The sequence below is a fragment of the Saccoglossus kowalevskii genome, chromosome 4 (assembly GCF_978046115.1).
Source record: "Saccoglossus kowalevskii chromosome 4, keSacKowa6.1, whole genome shotgun sequence".
NCBI lineage: Eukaryota > Metazoa > Hemichordata > Enteropneusta > Harrimaniidae > Saccoglossus > Saccoglossus kowalevskii.
In genome coordinates this window covers 7,267,395-7,290,666 of record NC_140644.1, presented here as the reverse complement: position 1 = coordinate 7,290,666, position 23,272 = coordinate 7,267,395, and the positions used below count along the sequence as shown (strand labels likewise).

The following is a 23,272-nucleotide window of genomic DNA, read 5'->3' as shown; positions in this document are numbered from 1 at the left end:
AGAAAATAAAAAGTTTTATAGTACAAAATATACTTATAACCATTTAGAATACATAAATTATCTGGGAGCCACTAATATTTATTTCAACATCTGAATGCCAGCTCTTGAATGTAAATAGCAGACAAGGAAATATATTTCTGGAGTAGAGACTTACTAAACTAACATCCATGTACGAACCGCGAGCGTGAAGCTGGGAAGGATTCAGTTTTACGTCAGATTCGCATCAGACTCGTGTCAGATTCATCTATGCATGAACCTACATGTCCGTGTTTGTGTGGCTCAGTTGTTATCTTGACATTAAAAAACAATAATTTTAACTCGTATAAATCAATGAAATTTTTTTTTGTATTTTACAGATGAGAAATAAAAACATTACAAAAAAACGACCACTGACAAACACCGAGACAAGGTTACAGGTTCTGGGCGAGGAAAAACACAAATATTTGTCAACAAGACAATGTTTACAACTTATCAACCTTAAAACAATTCCACTTTTTGTTAAATCGTGCAATGGTATCAGTGTTAAAAGCAATTTCTTTTTTTATTAAATAAGCATTTTTCATCTGGTATTTTACGCTTTAATATCACGTCTGCCTCACATTTTTTACTCCGAGCAAAATAAATATGCTGTTTGCACATCAAAATAAAATGATTCAGAAGAAGACAATCCTTTATTTTATAAAGACCCAAACTTCTATCTCTATCTGATAATAGTACATGTTTGTTTGTCCAGCTTTTCCATAATCACAAACATTTACCCTACAATTCTCTCGTTTTTTGACACGTGATGAAAAGATGTTCAACTGTTTCTGTATCCGCATTGCAAAAAGTACATAAAGAACAGTCTACTACTTGCCATAAACATAAAGTGTTGTTGGTATAAATGATTCTGTGCAAATACCTAAACTGAAAAGCACGTAGTCTCGTATCGACAGTACAATGGTTATACAAGTTATGTGGCAGATTTTAACCATGCGACCAGCCAAACGCTGCAGTCGTTGGTACGATCGCGTGATTACCAGGGATGTAAATACGTGATACAACACGTAAACAATCTACTTATAAAATTTCTGTAATATATGTTTATAATCTCCACCCTAAACATGCAATTTGCTGAAGTTGTTGATTCTAATTTTAAAGCGGGGGAGTCGTCACCTGCGCATGCGCCAGATGGCCATAGCGTGTCATTGTCGGTGCATTGTTTACAAACGAGCGTCTACCCACGAGCCTTTGCGTTTTTAGCGTGTGTTGTTATCGTCGCTTGGGACTCAATTCCCGCTCGTGAGCAGGCGACAACCCTCCCGCTTTAAACAATAGTCTAACAGCGTGTGAACCGAATGTGCGAACGTGTAGTCGCTATCATAACATTATACATGTGAACAAATTCTCTATATTTAATATACACATCGTCGGGGACGGCTGTATACCGACGATGTGTATATAATTGAAGCAGAATACCTTCCCGGACCAAAAACGCCGAAAAACCACTGCTATATTCAATCCACCCTGAATAATGAAATGTTAATATAATCATAAATATCGGTCATGATAATGTGCAGTTACAAAAAAAACAAAACAACATGTTTTGGCCAAATTGTGTAATAAAAATAGGGCAGTTGTACTACTACTACTACTACTACTATTAATAATAATAATATAAACGAGTGATGGTCTATAAATCGAATCTGTCCTGAGTCTGATACGAACATGACGTTAATCTTTTCACGCTCTTGTAGTATAGAAAGTAAACAGTCTAATCAATTTCCCAGGCAGAGTTCTATTACGAATATAACCGCAAGGAACTTTAGGAAGGAGAATGCAGGCTAATCTGTCGTGATTCTTACACGAATATGACGTGAATCTATCACCAACCTCACGCTCATGTAGTGCGCTACCGGCGGTCAAAAGTCGAGTGGTGTTTACCCAGAAGTTTGCCGGTTTCAAAACTAAGTTGATGTCACTGCTAAATTCGACCAATCTTTTGACCAGCCGATATATTGTCTTTTTCCTCCGTCGAGCAAACACCACTCTTGTTTATAAAAGAAACATGTTCTCTCTACAAAACATGTTTTTGTGGATGTCAGCGAGATCACGGATGGTTCCTATAGGTGAGAATAATGATAGTTTTATAATATTGTAGAATTGACATCAAGGGATAGACCATTTGAAATCATGGGGATGGCTGGAAGATCAGTTAAGTGAATTTGCAAGTTATACAAATGTGTTGGCACATCAAGATAACACTTTTACAAGTGATACACTGTCACAGGGAGGGGGTGCAGTCACCCTCCCATAATTTCAAATGTTTGACCCTTAAATTTCCAGATTTAGATGTGACCTGACATGACGCCAGACACAACTATTGTTTTATTTATCTGCAACATATACAATGGTTCTTCTAAGCATTAAATCACCCCTACACATTAATAGGAACGACCCAAGCCCACACAATTTCAGAATATAGTCATAATAGCACTACCAGAAACGTACCAACCATCACCATGTCTGGGGTATCACTTTTTTGTGCACAACATAAACTGCACATACCAGGTCAGTGTGGATCTTTTCATTATGCTATAAATTCCCATTGTTATTCTTGGAGTATGTTTTTTTTTATTAATCATCCCTGTATGTACATATTGAAAGTGGTTAAAATGCTGTACAACGTACCAGTAAAAAAATTATCAGTATTCGTGTAATGTCTGAAAATATCATTTGAGAAAAAATCATGGAAAATATTTGTAAAATAATAATTAACAGAATATGACATATTGCAAAGTCTGCTTCAAGATTATACAGTAAAAATTACATGGATTTCTGTGTGAAAAAATGTATAAATTATTGGAAAATAAGTATGTGCTGTAATAGAATACAATCCTAACATTTTATTGTGATCATTTTTCTATTTTTACAAAATGAGTCACTAAGCAACAGTGTTTCCTCTAATAGTCTAGGGGCTGATTCCTGATATGGCTCACATAAGCTATTTTGTGCAACCGTTATTACATTAAAATGGTTGAATAGGCCTTCTAAAACAACCCCAGTTAGTATGTGGTTCAAAAGTTATTTTCAATATTGGTAATTATACTTAAAATCTTAAATAAAAAAACTTGATCTCACTATTTCAAACCATATACTACATGGAGGTGTTTTAGTAGGCCATTTCAGTAAAGCCATAGATGGATGCGCTGGTGTCCTATGTTTAGGTTTGTAGTGTTCCTGGACTATAAGCTTTGTTTTTGCCTGATTTGTCCTAGTGAACTGCCCTTATTTATTCAGCATTCTTTCTATTTACCTCATCCATTTTCTATTCTAATACACCTATGTCAAATTTTTTTAAAGATGAAATGAAATGAAAATTTGCTAAAAGGGAACACTGGTGCGCAAGAATGTTTGCCATGTGTACATAGCAGGGAAAACCAACATTACATTGATAATTTTAGCAAACATGTGGGTATAGCTGAAATAATAATAATAATAATAAGTATGCACTTATATAGCGCCATATATCCAAAATAAATGTTCATAGGCGCTTTACAAGACAAAAAATAAATAAAAATATTAAATCATGAATAAAACATTAATAGCAACAACAAAGAAAAACTACTGAGTTTCAAAAGTCTGTTTAAAAAGATGAGTTTTAAGTTTCTTCTTAAAAATGTCAATATTGTCAGATAGTTTGATATGTAGAGGTAGTTCATTCCATAAGGCAGGTGCAGCATGGCAGATGGCGCGTTGACCGTAAAATTTAGTATTAATTTTCGGAACGTTCAGGAGAAGATTATTAGTGGAGCGTAGACTGCGGGTAGGTTTGTAAGATGCAAACAGTTCACAAATGTATGATGGTAGGGTGTTGTGAATTGCACGAAAGGCGATTAACATGATCTTGAAATTAATGCGTTGTTGAACAGGAAGCCAGTGTAAGTTGTAAAGAACTTCAGTGATATGGTCAAATTTCTTGGTCCTTGTGATGAGGCGTGCCGCAGTATTTTGAACGAGTTGGAGCTTACGAATGTTCGTCTGGGCAATGCCGAAGAGGAGACTGTTTCCATGGTCAATCCTTAATGTAACAAATGAATGTACTAAATGTTTTGTGGTTACATTAGTTAGGTACTTCCTGATGGAACTAATATTGCGTATATGAAAGTATGATGATTTACAAATACTATTCACACGATTTTCCATGGTCATATGCTTGTCGAACTCAATGCCAAGATCACGAGCAGAAATCAAAGAAATATCATCAACAATTTTGACTTTTAATTTATACACCATAAATGTACATAATTTATTGATTCAACACTATTTTTTGCTAAAGTTAAAGCTTCTTCCATTATCCACAGCTTACAAAAAAAAAAAAAATTAAAATGCAGTTTAGTGATCATTCAGTGATGGCATTTAAGCCATGTTTTATATATCTTTGGTATACCCTATTTTTGCTCTTTTACGCTGGGGTAATATGTTCACATTGGTTTTCCCTTACAAAATTAAGTTGTAACAGGATGCAAAAGACTAAATGTAAATAAGCTAAACAACAATGATTGATTAATTAAAGCACAACAAATAATTATTTTTCCTATAATTTTAACATTTTTTATTCAAAACGACACCATATTTATATTTCATTCTTATCAATAGGAAACCTTGGAAAAACTAGGTCTGCTACAACACTGACAGATCCAGGTGCTTTTACTGAGATGGTGAAGTCAGTCATACCACCATTAACCTTTGACAAACATAAAGGCCAAGCTGGAAGAGTTGCTACAATTGGTGGATCATCATCCTATACTGGTGCCCCATTTTTTTCGGCCATGTCAGCTCTTCGACTGGTTAGTATCTCAAGTCAAATAAATACACATACTGTATGTGTATGGTAACTCAGACTTACCCAAACTAATTAAAAATAAGATCATAATATTGGAATTTTTTAACCTTGATCTTGGACATGTTTTTATTCAGATCGGTAAGTGCTGTGCAAATGGTGAAAATCAAGGCATTCATACATTTATGTGAATTTTTTTTATACGGGGTAAACTACTCGTCTCCAACAGAATTATTGTTACATTTGAACACTTTTTTTGTTTATTTATATTTGATGCAGAAGCGCTAAACATGTCACATATGAAGGGAATAGTGCAATTGTTGTTGTTGCCATTTCAGGCTGTTGTTTTCTCTCATTAAAATACTACTAGCAATAAGATGTTTATTAATTAGGTTTTCGTGAGAATACCGCAAAATATGTACTTAAGCAGTACAATGTTGCAGGTTGCACGACCTCCACTACACATTTGTTCATACAATTGCCGTATTGTCTTTGTGCATTATTTGCGGTATTCTTATGATAACTCATATTACAACAGAAATAAATATTTTGATATTTGGTGTCTTCTATACTCATTATAATGGTATTCAATTCAATCTATTGTGAATTATCATCAATATTGTTTGTGTTCTGAATATAATACTAACCATTGTTTAAATTTGTTACAACTTTTATTTTTCATCCTATGTGAGTGACTTGTATGTGTGTACAGTTGATTGTTGATATACTCAACTACTAAGCCTATACACCCCTGTTCTTGAAATGGTTGAGACCTCATATTTGCTGCATATTGTTAGAAAAGAAAAAATAGTGATTATCAAATTTATACATAGTTTAATTTTAATGCATTTTTGTGATTTTCTAGGGTTGTGATTTATCCATTGTGTTCTGTACCCCGGACTCTTCTGTAGCAATAAAGTCGTACAGTCCTGAGATTATTGTGCATCCTTTTCTGTAAGTATCTTTCTCAAATCTAAGTGAAAGTTTATACTGAGTTTTGAAGACCCATGCCAACTGTGGCTGAAACAAACCATTATCTAAAAAATAACAAATTAACTATTGGGCACAGTGGCTAATAACAAATTAACTATTATCCATTGTGATTTAGGGGAGAGTAGGAAATCAAACGGGCGGTGTACCGCGGTCATTACCGCGGTGGTGGTGGGTACTCGCCGGTCGACCGCATTTTATGCAAATTTATGCATAGATTCCATGATGCCGGCTGACCGCGGTCTTCCGCGGTGGGCTCGCACAGCAATTCACACTTATTGTCAAGACCATAAAGGAACACAAAGAACTGGGAAATTAAAAGGATCACAAAGTTCTAATGAAAAATTAAGCCAATTTGACTGAGCCAAAAGCTAGGAAACTAGTCTATAATAGTTAACATTATTTTATTTGCCTGAGCCTTGGAATAAAATTACAAAACGACCCAGAAAGACGTAGGGATCAACATAGTATAAAATATGATCGCATTATTTTGTGAATATATATCAGCATGGTCTCAGAAATTGTTCAAAGTGTTTTAATACATTGGTGAGAGGTCGCATTTACGTGAACAAGAACATGCACTAAGAAGGAAAAGTAAGCCAAAGTCGAAACTGGGTGTATCATGGACTTGGTACAACATGCGCTGCGACAATTGAGTGATTGTCGACATCATTTTGGAACACAGTTGAACTTCAAGTACGTTGCGAAACTTGCTACGCGACGATGCTAACATCAAGTGTGTGTTGACCGAAGTTTGACCCCATGACACGCACTGGACTGGCGCATTACCTTAGCAACCCTTTTCTTTCTTGGTCCGCGCTTCGATCTCGTAAATTTGTTATTATATCCGGCGGTACTGTAATAACACAACTTGTATCCAACTCTATAATGGCTTTGAATATTTCAACATCGTTTACTTAGTGTGCTGCTTTTCTAATAACGCAAATCTGTTTACAGTATTGCACGGGCTCTAAATATTTCAACTTTGCAATGTATTGCTTTTATAATAATTACGCAAACTAAGTTATTTTTATTATTGTTGGGACACTAACCTGGGCTATTGGGTTCTGTGAATATTTCAATATTACCGACTTGATAATTCGTTGCATTCGTAATTATTACGCAAATATAGACATGGGTGCATTTAAATCATTGAAAAAGATAGTCAGGTCCAGGAGCCAGGTGTCTAACGAAAGTCGAGAAAATATTTTAAATACTTGTGACTCATCGGTGAATTATTTTATTCAAAATAAAGTGAATATGTAATATTAACCATACAATAACATACAATATCATGCGTAATGTTAAATTTTTCTATAATAAACTCACAGCGCACTTCGATCGCATTACTCGCGTACATTCGACTGAACTCTAATAACCATGTGTTTGAATTACGTGCGGCAATTGGCAATGACCTCAATGAGTTCACACACTGACATTTAAATTCGGGCCACCCAGTTTGACGCAAAACGATATAGTTACTTAACATTTGTTCAAAAAATCGGTAAACTCTCGCGAAGAGTTAACTGAAAGGCAACGTCGTTTTTGACCAAAAAAAAAACACGTCAATACAAGATTATGTGTGCAAGGTTAGATTTATAGAACGTACATGACCGCTTAACTCTGTTTTTTTTTTAATAATCATGTCGCACGTGAAACACAGGAGACATTTTAGTTCGTCCATTTCTTGTTTACCGATCTTGAACTTTTTGTCTGAAATGCGATACAAGTAAAGAATAAACATTTATGATACCCACCGTTGTAAAATCAACAAGAGGCTCGAATCAGGAAGGCTCGGCTATTTAAAACTTCGTAAATAACATTCTTTTCATGTGGTAGACTTTATTCAAGTGTAACAAACGTAAGTGAAATGTATGGACGAGTCATAATACTTGTACCTTCGAAAGTTACGACTTTTACTCTTGGAATTGGTGATAAATACATGCATAAAATACAACATTGTTTCACGCAACAACAATTCGTATACAGCATTGGACTTAGTATTTCCATGCCAGGGATGCTCGTAACCTGCTCGATTTAAAAACAGCTATTTGAAACAAAGACTCATTGAATCACAAAGGAAACTCTTAAGTATGTATTTCACACCTTTCCTACGACCGCGGTTGTAACCGGTACCGGTGGCCACCGCGATTGAGACCCCTAATTATAAGCAGTCCGCGGCTCTCCCCGGTGTATCGCGGAGAGCCGCGGTGATTACCGCGGTGAACCGCCCGTTTGATTTCCTACTCTCCCCTTATACAAAGTAAATAGTAACGAATTTGACTAATGACAAATTTATTATTATCCACTGTGCAAATTAAATATTAGCCACTGTGATTAATATAAGTTAAATATTATCCAATGTGGTTAATAATATAATAGCTATTATCCACTATAGCTAATAATAAATTAACAATTATCCACTATGGCTAAATTGGAAATGGTGAGTTTCTTTGAGCAGCAACACTCTGGGTTCATTGATTTCCAGATCAACAGGTTGCATGGCTGCAGGTGAGCTAAGTGAGCTTAGCAGAGGCAGCAATATCTACATGTCTTTGGCCAATTGTCCTATAAAAAATGAGTAACGTAACACATGTATGTGTAACAACATGCAGCCTGTGATGGCCATGCAGACGGAAAACACCGGAACTTTCCAAATTTGCAGTATATTTTATAACACAGTATAAGAGAGTAATATTACTCGGCTATAATCATTAATTATATTTAATTCTGTTTTATGCTGGTAAAATGATGGATGTTATAATATATAGAAAGTTTGTTAAATGAGAAAGTCACTGAGTAAAGGGAATCAGTACAAGCCAGTAGGCTGGTTGGCGATCCGCTCCGCTCAAAAACAAGCAACATGTTTTTTGGCTGTTTCCATGGTGACATAAACGTGAAGCTGACGTCGGTTTATAACTAATACGAAGTTCGCAAACACCATTCAGTCTTTAGAAGTCACTTAGTTTAGTAGTAGGACCACAGTTACTCTCTCCTAGTAGAGTGACTGTGCTAGGACGTATTCTGCTGTTACATTTATTATTTCCAACCGTTTTGCGATAGCATTTTTTTAGAATGAAGCGTTTCCCGGAAATGCTGGAAAGCGAAATAACGAAATGGTAAATATTTACCTAAATTGCAGTGTGTTGACCTTCATAACAATATACTTCATAATGCAAAACACTAGTCACAGTGAGTAATTTAAATATACGACTCCTAATCGAAAAATATGACCACAGTCCAGAATTTCAGACGGATATTAAGCAACCTAAGAGCATATCAGAAGCATTTACTCTAAAATATAAAAAAAGAACTGCAGTCAAAAGTCAAGAATGCCAGCAAATAAAGGACTCTGTCCCACAATCCTTTGTGCGCGTTATTACGGGCACGCGCAAAACTGTACCATGCTTGTCAAATCTGGGTCAAATATACAGTACGCTACTATCTTGCCACAGATTGTTTAGTAGTGGAGTGTTCGGTGACCATTGAATTAGCCCGTGATTCATATTTTATGTGTATTTTTTTATTCATCAATTTTCGTGACTGACAGTACTGCCCAAATTTTAGTCAAAAAACGCAACTGGTGAAACAGAAGAGCATCGCCAGGCGATGGACGCAGGGCTCTTTGGCAACGACCGCATAGAGGTCAAAATACGCGTTCTATTTTTACGCATTAAATTTGGCTCTTCCCTTTCACCCCCTCCGGAATGTTCTACTTTTGCAGCCTAATAGCAGGTTTTTCGAAAAACGTCTAAAAAACACAAGAATTAGTAGAAATGTTCCTGTTTTGGGCGGATTATTGATAGAGAATAATGTCTTTATTACAAAAATGCTGAAAAACCGTGAGTTGTTGCTTTAGTTATTTTTTTATTGGCGAAAAACTGCGAACTCGGCAAATTTGGTTGCACAACTTCCCTTTATCATATACATCCAGCGACACCGATGCCAGCTGACTGTGTACAAAACTGGTAGGAGGTAATACATTTGGGGCGAAAGTATTCAAAAATCAGTTTTTGGATGTTGCAATGGCAGTGGTGGGCCAGGATTTTTTTCCAATTAGTGACGGCACGACCTACCTGTGAAGTATGAACAAAACCAGCCGAGCCGTTGCTGGTGAAAAGTTACCCCAACTTTGGGGTCAAATTTCTCAGTAATGAAAACAGATATCAAAAATTCAAATGGTAACTTTGTGCCCACACTCAAGCTGAGTAGAATGAGCTATGTTTGAAGTATTTTATCCCAAATTTGTAGGAGGAGATACATTTGGCGCGAAGCTATCCAAAAATCAGTTTTTTGGCTGTTGCTATGGCAACGGTGGGCCAAAAAAATTTTCCAGATTTTTCCTTATAACTAGGGTTAAGGTGTGACCTACCTGCCAAGTTTGAACGAAATCGGCCAAGCCAAAAAAATCACAGAAGAAATAATACGTGAACACTGGAACACTGGAAATGTACACACACAGACACACACACACACACAAAACGACAAAAGTGATTATAAGGGCAATCCTAGCGGAGCGGATCGCCAATAATAGTCAGTCATCTACACTGGTTTGCTCTAATGAGCATCAATGCTGTCAACAAGTTCACTAAGCCTGTGTAATGTAGTGGTGCATAAAATGCTCTTTAGGTAACTGATATTTTCTAAAAATAGGTTTATTATGATAATATACTACTACTTTGTATTGCACAATTCACTTCACATATCTACTCACCTATGGTTCCTGCATGTATGTCATGAATTTTTCAATATCTTGTAGTATATGGTATCTTGTGGTATATCAGGGTTATTGCTTAATTGACTGTTTTGGTATGATTCCTTGGAACTGCACCCTTTCAAATTCTCACCAGACTTTGTATATGCTTTGTTTTATTTAGTAATACTAGTAATGGCTTAGAACAGATTACTAGTATGTTGAATAAATTCCATGCTACAATTATTGGTCCAGGACTTGGAAGAGATGACTCATTGTTACCAACAATCAAGGTAATGATTGCAACTATTGGTAAAAGTAAACAAATAAACAACAAACAAACAAACAGTTTTATTCTGTTCTGCCTAATTCTCAAAATTATGTCATATCATAATAAACTTATTATTATAAGACATCTTTACACTGGTCAAGGTGAAGAAAAATAGCGGAGAATATTTGCATTGTTTTTTTTTTACACATTTTCTATGTTGGAAATATTGCTTAATTTTTTTTCTTATTTGCATTTCCTACTAAGGTAGGCTGAAGACTACAAAATGATGGGAATACACTGCATAATAACTATTAATAATTTCATTTATTTCTTTTTTCAGAGCATAATTAATAAATGCAGAGATCTTGATATGCCATTAGTGATTGATGCAGTAAGTATGTACGTGATACATTGGTGATCCCTTACCATGTGGGATTAATAGTACATACTTATTATACTCGTCCAACTAGACAAACAAATTTGCGTAATTTTTAAAAGAATGGGCACTTAGTTGAGCAATGGTGCTAAGTCAGATGCATGTGGTATATGCTCACCAATCAATAACTAAAATAATGAGATTTCCATCAAGTTAGAATCGTGTATTGTAATTTATAGTCTACAAGGGCAATAGTTCCACTATGTTTTTTCCATAGGATGGTGTATTCTTTGTATCCCAAGATCCTGATATGATTAAAAATTATAACAAGGCCATCTTAACACCAAACGTGGTAGAATTCAAACATCTTTTCCAAAATGTGGTAAGTAGTGTTGTTTATCGCCATTAGGCGATGATTTATGAGTTTTATTTTGGGTTGTCACTGGATTGTTCATATTCATGATTTGCTGGTTTATAGAATTTTGTAAACGTCACTGACTCCCTGTTTAAGAGATTCTAAATTTAATGTCCACTGTACGTAACTTTCCTTCTTAAAGACCCATGTTCGTATTGTCCACTGCTACAATATTAAGCAGTGCTTGAATAGTATGTTTATGCACCAATCAAAGTTTTATTTTTCCAGGTCGGGGAGGATCCTAATCCAGATGAGCCAATTCACGATGTCATGGTGTTGGCACGTGCTCTAGGAAATGTTACAATTGTTAGGAAAGGTCTGAATGACATCATTGCAGATGGCAATAAAAGTAAGTGTTAGAACATCAAGTTACTGGCATCCATATAAATGACAGGTATGCAAGGACTTTATGAAAAAGAATAAGATGCAATATTTGCTCTGTCTACTGATTCAGCAAGTCCCGGCCACTCATCAAGTTTCAATGTACATAGATGCTTTTGGAAAACCTGCAAACCTGATATATGTTCCACACATATATCGAAAACATATTTAAAGGAAACTTACTTAATAGATGGTCTGGGATAATACCTGGTTGGAATTCTGGTTTGTAATCATCTATGACCACAGCCCTCATGCAAAAAATTAAAAAATTTGCATTAGTCCTCTTGTTTGACCACAATGATATATAAAAGCGCGGGCAAAAAATTCCAACTTTTAATGATTTGTTTACCACATTGGTGAAGTTTGACTTGTAGCTTCTATGATTAGATTAGAAATAAATTGGTTCACTTACATGGTGCAAAATTCAGTATTTTGCTCATCATATTATCATAGCAGCGACTTTACCTCGAAATCAAATGTAACAAACATTTTCAAAACCTGTGAGTTGACTGCAGTCTTGTTCTCATTATAATTGATCACTCACAGCTTTAATTTTGTTTATTTTTAAGTATTACCATTTTGTTATTCATTTATGTGTAATAGTTACTTTTTTGTCTGATCGCGAAAACTCTATAAAGAACTGACCAGCTTGAATAGGAAATATTCTAAACTATTTCAAAACCAGCTTTCAATCATATTGCTTCCGTGTTTACAAATCATTGTTTATCTTTACGTTAACAGTACTAGTGTGTTGTGGTGAGGGAAGTCCACGGCGATGCGGTGGTCAGGGCGATATTCTGTCAGGAACCATGGGAACCTTTACATGCTGGGCAAATATGGTATTTTCCAAGGAATCTCAAGTTCAAAAGTAAGGCTGATTCTTATCACTAATGAGATCATCTAATATGAAACGTCTTTGCAAAGACAGGACAACAATTAAACTAAGGCCATCAACATTCAATCAACATTTTAGATAAACTGAAAGGCAGTTCTAGTTTGATAATCATATTGACCAATGCCTAGGTTGATGCAATCCTGTAACTGCCTGAGTGTTTACTTTGCGGTATATTCTAATGATATTCTTATTATTGTAAAACTTTTGAATATAACAGCATGAAAGGCCAGCAAATTAAAGTAAAGTAATTTACTTCCACTCGTAATAATACAATAAATAATACATCTTTACATGAGTTTAACAAACTAAATACAGAGTGGGGGAAATCAAAAAGAGCAACATTGCCCCTGTCAACTAGATTCCCCTGTGAAAATAAAGTAATACAAAACTAATAGTCCTGAATAACAAAATCTATATTCTAACAGTATGAATCAATTCATTGATTTAAGAGTATTGGTTTAACAGTTATGTTTTAAATGCAGCTTTAAATCTCTCAACACTGCGCAGGTCTTTCACTGTGTTCTCAATTTCATTCCAAAGTTGTGGACCTGAGAATAATATACATTTTGCTCAGTTTAGGAAGTTTAAATTTATTTTTATTTCTTGTGTCATATAAATGACACTGTGAGTGCTTGGTAAATATATCATGGAAGACTGGGGGTAGGGAATCATTTACATATTTAGTAGCAAGTTCGTATTTGTACATATCAAAGATATTGAGTACTTTGAATTTTTTGAAAAGTATTCATGCCTATGCCATTGTTTGTGTTCAGTGATGTGACTATATTTCAGTTGTGTGCTACATTGTTTGCTGCATCTGATGAAACAAAGAAAATGTGACGTAAATGTGATGCACATTTTCCCAATAAAAAATATCTCTGTAGCACTCATGACTTTTAAGGACATGTGAATTCTATTGTTTTCGGTTTTGGATGTATAATAATGTGCAATTTCAAGCCAGTGACACTTGAATTACTGTAACAATAAAAGGACAATCTTTACTTTACTTTACCCCAGTACATATATATGGTAGGATTTATATAATGAAATTTTTTTTACTGTATGTATTTATATTTATATTTACTTAATATTCGCAGCACAATGCTACAGACGTATGGTCCTAATATATGTGCTGCATATGGGGCATGTTTGCTGACAAGACAGTGTGCAAAACAAGCATTTGCACAAATGGGTAGGCAGATGACAACTACTGATATGATGGCTGAACTTCATAGAGCATTTGTATATCTTTACGAATGACGCCAGATGGAAAGCAAGTTGTGACTAATACCCACATCAAAACCACAACCACAAACAACTACAACAGGTTTTTAGCCCCACCAGACACAGATGTGTCAGAACATGGGCCTATAACTTTAGTTCCATACAAACAAACAAACAAACAAACAAACATAATCTGGAGTTATTTTCAACCTTAATTAGCAGAACACAGCTAAATGTGTTTCTGTCTGTATGTATATTATTTCCCAGAGATAGCACACTAACTAATTAAAGGAGAAAATATTTATGAGTACAACAATTATTATATTTTGCCAAGTTAAAAACTACAAAAATTATATATTTGTAGTGTTTTTTTTTCATGAAATTATAGTAGTTTACACATGTTTACATTTACATATCTGTTGTAAATAATATTTCTTGTCTGTGTATCTGTAAACATCAGTAATTCATAGCTGTTGTACATTTCTTTGTGTCTGTTCATTCAATTGAGCTCCAATCTCAACATTTTCGTTGTTTTTTTGAAAATTTTGTTTAGGACTTGTAGGCAGTTGAAGATTCTGTCAATTTGGATAAAAATCAATAAATTTCAATAGGAAAAATATTCAAGAATTAAGAAAGTACTGATTTAAGGTAACCATGGCGACTCATGTTAGTGTATTTTGAGAGTGCTCTCTATAATATTCTATAATAATGTGCTCTAATTTTGATTGAAATTCAAAATAAAATTTTGAAGGTCAGCACGAGGTTAGTTAAAAACAAAAGATTTGGAAATATGAGCCATATCATTGCTGGCGCTTTTGAATACACAGCAGAATAATATTCTCAGTAGATCAATATTTACCCTCTTAAAATGTGTAGTCATGAGTCTCATTATTAGTTATCGTGAGTTTATCAATTCTTAAAGTGTGAAACAATATTTGTTGTTAAATCTGTAAATATAGATGTTTTATATAAATTTTATTGAATGTAATATTACAAAATTAATTTTTTTCATTGTAAGAGTAACTTTGTTACCAAACCAAAACACTTTTGTTGGGTGGTTAACCACATTTTGTCTTATAGGCATGCATTATGTGATTTGGTTATCACAATGTTTCTGTAGCAGAGCTATTTCATTTGGCTGATAAAGCAGAAACATGCTGACATTGACCTATGGATCAATGATATGATTGCAATTTTCAATAGATAAATGTATTAACCCTAAGTGTGTCAGCCCCATGTACTTGACATTGACTTTGACATTGACCATATACAGGTTATCATGAAATATTCTCTCAATTAATGGGTGATGTATCCCGTTTGAAAGTTCATGGTCAAATAATAAGGTCACATGAATAAGCGATGTTATTCGAATAATCATGACTAAACCTGTGAATGTAGATCAACAATTTTGATAGAAGACCTGTGACAAATGGGAAGTGATATCCATTTGGGTCAAAACTAACAAAAGAATTTCAAACTATTTTAAAATGCACAAATGTAACGGCAACATTCTGATTCCTTATGTGTAGATTGTAGTTTTCCAGTTAAGAGCTTCCATTGTATCTCCAATAGAATACTTATACATGTATAAGTCAAAGATTGAAAACAGGCTATACTACTGTAGGTATAGATTATAAATCGCAGAGAATCAAGTAGATCATATTATTTATCATGAAATATTTTTTTTTTAAAATATAAATCAAAGTTTTTAATTTCCACGAAGTTGTCATTACTGTATTTACATAACCAGTAGGCCAATAAAAGCGTTATCTACGAAAGATAAATAAACTTAACTAGCTGTGGTGGATAATACTACTGTAAAATGACTAATTTTCACTGGGTTTAAATTTCGTTGATTTACCATTTCAGGCATATTCAGTGGGTTTTAATTTCACTGTTTTATCATTTAGACAATGTGTTCTATGCTAAATTTTACATATTCACTGGGTTTTAATTTAGCGCATTTCTCAGTCAGCGAAATAAGCAAAATTAAAACCCAGTGAATAATTAACCCTTTTACAGTACATTGTATTTACAGACAATTGCCCTTTGCTGGCTAACAACTCATGGTAAGAGGTAGCCTACCATGCATCCTGTTGTGGTGTCTGGTCACCTGGCGGAGGACCCTACCATGCATCCTGTTGTGGTGTCTGGTCACCTGGCGGAGGGACCCTACCATGTGTCCTGTTGTGGTATCTGGTCACCTGGCAGAGGACCCTACCATGCATCCTGTTGTGGTGTCTGGTCACCTGGTATGTGACCCTACCATGCATCCTGTTGTGGTGTCTGGTCACCTGGTATGTGACCCTACCATGCATCCTGTTGTGGTGTCTGGTCACCTGGTATGTGACCCTACCATGCATCCTGTTGTGGTGTCTGGTCACCTGGCGGAGGACCCTTCCATGCATCCTGTTGTGGTGTCTGGTCACCTGGCGGAGGACCCTACCATGCATCCTGTTGTGGTGTCTGGTCACCTGGCAGAGGACCCTACCATGCATCCTGTTGTGGTGTCTGGTCACCTGGTATGTGACCCTACCATGCATCCTGTTGTGGTGTCTGGTCACCTGGTATGTGACCCTACCATGCATCCTGTTGTGGTGTCTGGTCACCTGGTATGTGACCCTACCATGCATCCTGTTGTGGTGTCTGGTCACCTGGTGTGTGACCCTCCTTTGTTTCATGTGGTGGTATCTGGTCACCTGGTGTGTGACCCTCCTATGCATTATGTGTGGTATCTGGTCACCTGGTGTGTGACCCTCCTATGCTTTATGTGTGGTATCTGGTCACTTGGTGTGTGACCCTCCTATGCTTTATGTGTGTCATCTGGTCACCTGGTGTGTGACCATCCTGTCATATCTGGTCACCTGATTCTACTATGCTTCATGTGGTGGTATCTGGTCACCTGGTGTATGACTCTCCTTTGCGTTATGTGTGGTATCTGGTCACCTGGCGTACGACCTTCCTATGCTTCATGTGGTGGTATCTGGTCACCTGGTGTGTGACCCTCCCATGCATCTTGTTGTATCTGGTCACCTGGTGTGTGACCCTCCCATGCATCTTGTTGTATCTGGTCACCTGGTGTGTGACCCTCCCATGCATCTTGTTGTATCTGGTCACCTGGTGTGTGACCCTCCCACACATCCTGTGGTGGTATCTGGTCATCTGGCATATGACCCTCCCATGCATCTTGTTGTATCTGGTCATCTGGTGCATGACCCTCTTACTCTTCATGTGATCGTGTCTGATCACCTGTTGTAGGACCCTCCCATGCTTTATGTGTGGTATATGGTTACCTGGTGTGTGACCCTCCCACACATCCTGTTGTGGTGTCTGGTCACCTGGTGCATGACCCTCCTACTCTTCATGTGATAGTGTCTGGTCACCTGGCATTTGACCCTCCTATGCTTCATGTGGTGGTACTGGTTTCTGGTCATATTGTGTATGACACTCGTATGCCTCATGAGTGATATACATACAGTACTAACATTTTAAGGTTGAACAGCAGGCCCATCATATTGTTTACAGTCAAATATCGCTGTTTAACTTTGTATAGTTGCTCTGTGCCAAATTTGCCAAGATACATTTGTGGATCTAAATTTGATTTTTTTAAATGCATTGTCAAATATGTTCAGTAATGTTAGTCTTATTCATTTAGATGCTAGACTCGTGTCACCAGATTTTAAGAACAGCGCCAACAATGATGTGGCTCATATTTCCAAATCGTTCGTTTTTAACTAACCTCGTGCTGACCTTCAAAGCTTATTGACAACACGATCAATTTTTATGGTGTGGAAAAATAACACTGGAAGACATCGCAATCTACATCAAAATGACAGTCATTACGTAATAGTGACTCAAGGATTAATTGCCTTGTCTTGAATCTAAGCTTGAATGTTGAAATAGATTAATGCGTCCTTGTCCAATGTATGTTCGACGTAATTGCCCCGAGTTTATTTCGAACGATCGTTGTATAATAGACCGTGTTTTAGGTTGTATTAAATTATGCCACACAGAGTAAATAATTCATGTGCGTGAATAATGACCTATGGCAGCCCGAATAACATAAACACATATTCTGGCCTGATTTTCTGTTTTGTAGATTTCAAAATTCGGCCAAGTAAATAAATTGTACAGACTTTCCTGCACATCGCGTTGCACACAACATACTTTGCGAAATATGATCGAGTTAGGGGGTCCAACATACATGTGTTAGAGGGCCATCCCATCTGTGGCGAGTAAACACCATCCATTGACTACACCACTGCGTACCTGGTTCCTCTGGTCTCATTGTCCCAAGTTACCGGTACGTATATACTGGGCAGATTTGTTTTATGATGTTTTGGTCTGTAATTGGGAACTGTGAGTTGCAATAGTTTGTCGATAATCTGAACGTAACTAAAATCGTGGATTTATTTGAGGTAAGTGTAAACGCGAACGCAAAAGTTAATGATTTACAGAAAATCGCTTGATCTCTCTTAAGTGAGTAAAATTATATTCAAAGGGTTAAATGTTATAACATAGTCAACATTTTCCTGCGTTTATTTTCAAAAATAAGATAAAATGTATATTTAGTTTTTGTCACAGCTTTTGTCACTTTAGAATTTGATGCACAATTTATGATCACGAGTTTGAACAAAATTGACACGATAATAATTATAAATTTAGTCTAGTTAGACTAACCACACTGTATGGTAACTGGTGTCTGTGGGATTTCAGAATCATCGTTATCCGGGCGAACGTCCCTGCTAACGACCCCGAATGCAACCAAGCTATTGAACACCAGGGATCATGTTTGTGTCAAACGAACTTTGACCCCGTGTTTGACTCCATTCTCTTCATCGTCCAACGTCACGATAAAAACAGCTTCAGTTCGTCGTCTGCTTTACTTTATGATTTATTGTTTGCCGCCTAAGTTAGTTAAACAAGATAACGCGAGGTCCGTAAACAATATTCAAATTAATAATTAACATATAAGCCATTGTTGGGTCGTGGCATTGTGATCCGTCCGTAACTCGAGATGCGTGGCGTGATGTGAACAACAAGAATTTACGAAAACAACCTTGAGTTCCCCCTTGTTTCACAAAAGTTCTCCCTCGTTTCATAAATATTTCTCCCTGCATGGTTAACTATGGAAACATTGTTGTTGTTTTGTTGTTTTTTTTTGTTTTTTTTTTTGTTTTTTTGGGGTGGGGGCTTTACTAAATAGTATCGATGAGAAACGTATCTTTGGTTTAAGTTGTATAAAACTCTGATTAAAAATGAAATTAGGGGAGTTATTTATAATTGACTACCAGAAAAATAAGATAATTATAAAACTGCTTTTCTTTCTCGACGTTTTCAGATTACCATATATAACTAGTAACCTATGACAACGTTATTGACCGGATCCGAAAATGTGGCGATATGCGTATAGGCGTCTCAATTGACATGATTAAACGTTACAGTGTTTCCAAAGCCTCCCAAAAAATTAAAATCAGGAAAGAAACCTCAAGGTTCTCACTAAAGTGCAAATGTTGCTCTATGAAAGAGAATATCTCTTCTGAAAACTTCTTGAAGGTTATGCCACGGACATGCGCACTGTATAGTAGTAATCTAGGCTTACTAAGTCCATCTTATTGTTCCCCCTTTTCTCGTTTCAGTTGGTCAGCTAAACAGTTTCACACACAATGGCAAGCAGAAAACTGGTAGTACGGGGGATGCGCCTTGTACTTGCGCTAATGGGGATTCTCGTCTTTGTACTTCTATTTCGGCACGTGATCAAACCGGATACCCCGGAGTTTGAAGAGGAGGAAACGCGCAAGGATTTTGTTGCCGGGGCACTGTCACGTAGTCGTCCAAAGGATGACAAGTTGAGTGATATGGTGATGCCACAGTCCGACACAATAGTTGTTCCGAAAGTAGTCCACTTTATTTGGTTGGAAGAGAGATCCTTTAAATTCCATCATCTGCTGTCGATCAAGTCGGCGTTTCGCCACATTCGCCCCAAAGAAATATGGTTTCACACCAACGTGAGGGATATGGAAAAACACACAGATGCAGATTCAGTTCAGTATTGGAAAGAAGCCAAGACCATCCCCAATTTCAAAATTGTGCCTTGGGATGGACCTAAATATCGCTCGGAACGAGACTACCAAAGTAAACACTATTTGAAACTCGCTGTCATGATGGAAATGCTTCGGGACCACGGTGGAATATATTTGGATCTTGACGTCATTGTTTTGAAATCATTCGAATTGTTGTGTCATTTTGAGTTTGTGATAGGAAGAGAAGACTACGGTCTTAGCACCGCAGTTGTCTTAGCTCGACCCAAAGCTCCGTTCTTGGAAAAATGGTATCAATGGTCTCACGAGCCGGACTCCAACCGATTTGAGCCAGAAGATGCGCTTTTCGACGTTGCCATGCAATATCCCGAACTTGTGCACGTCGAAGAGAACGGATTTCGTCGCAGAGATGCTTGGAAGGGTCCCGAAGATTACGGAAATCTGTTTCACGGGGAAATTGACCTTAGCGATAACTACGCGGTAAAGCTGCATTACGGTATGGTTGAGAAAGAATACAACCCAGAAGAGATCAAATCACTACGCTCATCGTTTGGGGCAATGGCACGCTTGTCTTACTACGCCAGCCCGACTCTCGGTGTAACGGATTGGCGGCCACCGCGCGGCGCTAAAAAAGTAGTACCGAATATAATCCACTATGTCTGGTTCACGCCTCACGAATTTCGCTACCACCACTTCTTAGGAGTGAAGAGCGTCGTTCACATCCAGAAAGCAGACCGGATACTGTTTCATACCGACGCCGAACCAGCTGGTCAGTTCTGGTGGGAGGAGATCAAACGAATCGCCGGTCCAATACTTGAAGTGGTCCACTGTGATCAGCCCAATGAAGTTTTTGGTCATGGCGTTGGAAACATCCCACATAAATCGGACATCTCCCGTATGCAAATTTTACTGCAGCATGGTGGTATATATCTTGATTCGGACACTATGATAGTTAAAAACATGGAGCCATTGTTGTACTACCCTTACTCCATGGGAATGGAAATCGTGGGACTCAACAACGGAATTATCCTCTCGGCTCCGAACTCGACGTTTTTGAACATTTACTACAACTCTTACAAGTTCTTCGACGACGCTCAATGGAACTGGAACTCCGTGATGGAGCCGTATCGTCTGGCAGCCGAACACCCCGATCACATCCATATTGAGACATCTGGGATATCGCGCCCCCATTGGACAGACTGGTGGGACATGAGAAGAGCCTGGCGACATGAGGGAAAACTCGATTGGTCACACGCTTTCGCGTTTCACTGGATTTACAGTTACCATGGAAATGAGCATAATCCAGAGGAAATTAGATGTTTCGATGACACTTTTGGCGAAGTTGCGAGATGGATTTACTATGGCTCGCCTGAATTAATGTGCGATCCATTGTTGACGTTTAATTCATAGCTATGGGCGTAGCTATACTGACAAATTTACCATGTATTTGTAGATAATAAATACCAAATTTAGCGACCAAGCAATTATGGCTGGCACGAGTACCAACTATTTATATCTCACCCCAAGAAAATATTGTTTCTGCTTTATGTGGGTCTCATAACAATCTACTCAACGCATGGAACGATGACGATGTAGATAAAAAAACATATATTTCGTAGGTTCTGAGATAGGTTTTACATTCCCTGGCCAGTCGGGACACGTAGTGTTAGTCAGGCCCGTATTACTGGAGAGGTTTCATGTTCACCAGTGAAACAGGAGTACCACTTGTTATCTGAACTGGTGGCGCGACCAGTGCTACTGTTTTTCCCATGGCAACGTCGGAATGCTTATCAGATCTATCATGACAAAAACGTAACCTACGACGATTTACATACACATGTACGTACATGACGTGGTAGTCCGCACAGTGATCGAACATTTTAGTATCAATGATTTATATTTAGTATAACTTTAGGAAACTGAAATATTTATTTTCAGTAAAAATCTAAGAGAGTGTTACCAGCAATAATTAAGATTAATTAATATGTTTTATCAATTAATTGATCTCATACTCTCAACGCTTTGAAAACATTTCCTTCATCTTCATCAATATTTATACATTTCAATTCAAACTAAAACGAGAAGTTTCAAATGGCTGATTGAATAACGTTGAAAGATTGTAATTTATAAATATTTATAAAGATGAAGGGATGCTTTTATTGCGTTGAGAGTAACTATTCTTGATGTTAATTATACGAATGGGATGATGTATTTGCTGTCCATGTTAGAAAATGATTTTTTAAAGATTATGTCGAACTGAGATTGTTACCCGATATTAAAATTAAATTTGTCAATGCGCATTGTGTTGTTTTTTGTCACTATATGCTATTGTGTGAAATGGAAACAACGATCATTAAAATGTTTGAAACCCAAGTGGTGTATAAATGATTAAACAAAATATACTGTAAGATTAATTTTTGTTGAGATTGAATATCACCATTTTTACCTATTTCGAGCATATTCACGGAGACTTTTAAATTACGCATTTGGAAATGAAACAAGGAGCGATATTACAATTGTACATAGGTTTATTTTAGCCAATATTTCCTGTTAATGAAAATAGCAAAATTAAAACCCATTGGATAATTAACGCATTTACAAAATTGAGGTTCGGTGATTTGATTTCATGCAAAGTCCCGGTCCCAGCCGCCCCGTGTATAAACGTGACACGTGCGTGATCACCGAATGGCTCGACTCTCTGACCTCAATGAGTATGTAAACACATGTACATGAAAACATGTTTGTCTTTTTTCCACTATACATTGCATCATCGTGAAGTCAACTTGTTTACCAGGAGAGTTTTCTGCTCTTTAACCCCATGTTTATGAAATTGTATTTTGTTATTCATAAAGAGAAATAACCCCCCCCTCCTCTATCTCATCCAAAGTTATGGATTATTTCATATTTCTACGTACGAGTCCAAATTTTGTTATGTTAAGCTGCCGTCCACGCAACAAAATATTCACGAAACCTGTGTCAATGTCTCGATTTTGCCTACCCAACCTCCGTGATAGACCTGTAGACCATTTCACCTAGGCCCCAGAGGATGAAGCCACCTTTCACATGCCGTGGACAATTATAGTTATACGTCATCTATCGTATACTATGGTCACCGTTGAGTCCCATAATCTGATGACCTGTTGCCCCACAGTCTGGCGACCTCT

General features: G+C 36.9%; 2 protein-coding genes across 4 annotated transcripts; both read left to right on the top strand.

The window, feature by feature from the left end:
* The first annotated feature begins 1,920 nt into the window (after nucleotides 1-1,920).
* LOC100371541 (ATP-dependent (S)-NAD(P)H-hydrate dehydratase-like) lies at nucleotides 1,921-15,860 on the top strand. Of its 2 annotated transcripts, none has more exons than XM_002741340.4 (9): nucleotides 1,921-2,108; nucleotides 4,639-4,829; nucleotides 5,688-5,776; nucleotides 10,690-10,798; nucleotides 11,117-11,167; nucleotides 11,430-11,534; nucleotides 11,796-11,916; nucleotides 12,690-12,816; nucleotides 13,941-15,860. In XM_002741340.4, exons 1-9 carry the CDS (start codon nucleotides 1,955-1,957, stop codon nucleotides 14,101-14,103), a joined length of 1,110 nt encoding a protein of 369 aa, XP_002741386.1. In that variant the 5' UTR covers nucleotides 1,921-1,954; the 3' UTR covers nucleotides 14,104-15,860. The 2 variants fall into 2 exon arrangements, with proteins under 2 accessions (XP_002741386.1, XP_085353818.1); XM_085497692.1 differs by lacking the exon at nucleotides 1,921-2,108 and adding an exon at nucleotides 2,463-2,550.
* Nucleotides 15,861-18,262: 2,402 nt separating this feature from the next.
* LOC100371385 (uncharacterized) lies at nucleotides 18,263-21,919 on the top strand. Of its 2 annotated transcripts, none has more exons than XM_006824809.3 (2): nucleotides 18,263-18,370; nucleotides 19,707-21,919. In XM_006824809.3, the coding sequence occupies exon 2, from the start codon at nucleotides 19,734-19,736 to the stop codon at nucleotides 21,516-21,518; it is 1,785 nt and encodes a 594-aa protein (XP_006824872.1). In that variant the 5' UTR covers nucleotides 18,263-18,370; nucleotides 19,707-19,733; the 3' UTR covers nucleotides 21,519-21,919. The 2 variants fall into 2 exon arrangements, with proteins under 2 accessions (XP_006824872.1, XP_006824871.1); XM_006824808.3 differs by having other exon boundaries at nucleotides 18,323-18,485.
* Nucleotides 21,920-23,272: the final 1,353 nt, after the last annotated feature.

Coding starts and splice junctions, on each gene's coding strand:
- LOC100371385 (XM_006824809.3), top strand. CDS start 19,734: ATGGCAAGCAGAAAACTGGTAGTACGGGGGATGCGCCTTGTACTTGCG.
- LOC100371541 (XM_002741340.4), top strand. CDS start 1,955: ATGTCACTGCTAAATTCGACCAATCTTTTGACCAGCCGATATATTGTC. Junction 11,535..11,795: donor AACATCTTTTCCAAAATGTG/GTAAGTAGTGTT, acceptor TTATTTTTCCAG/GTCGGGGAGGATCCTAATCC. Junction 12,817..13,940: donor AAGGAATCTCAAGTTCAAAA/GTAAGGCTGATT, acceptor TAATATTCGCAG/CACAATGCTACAGACGTATG.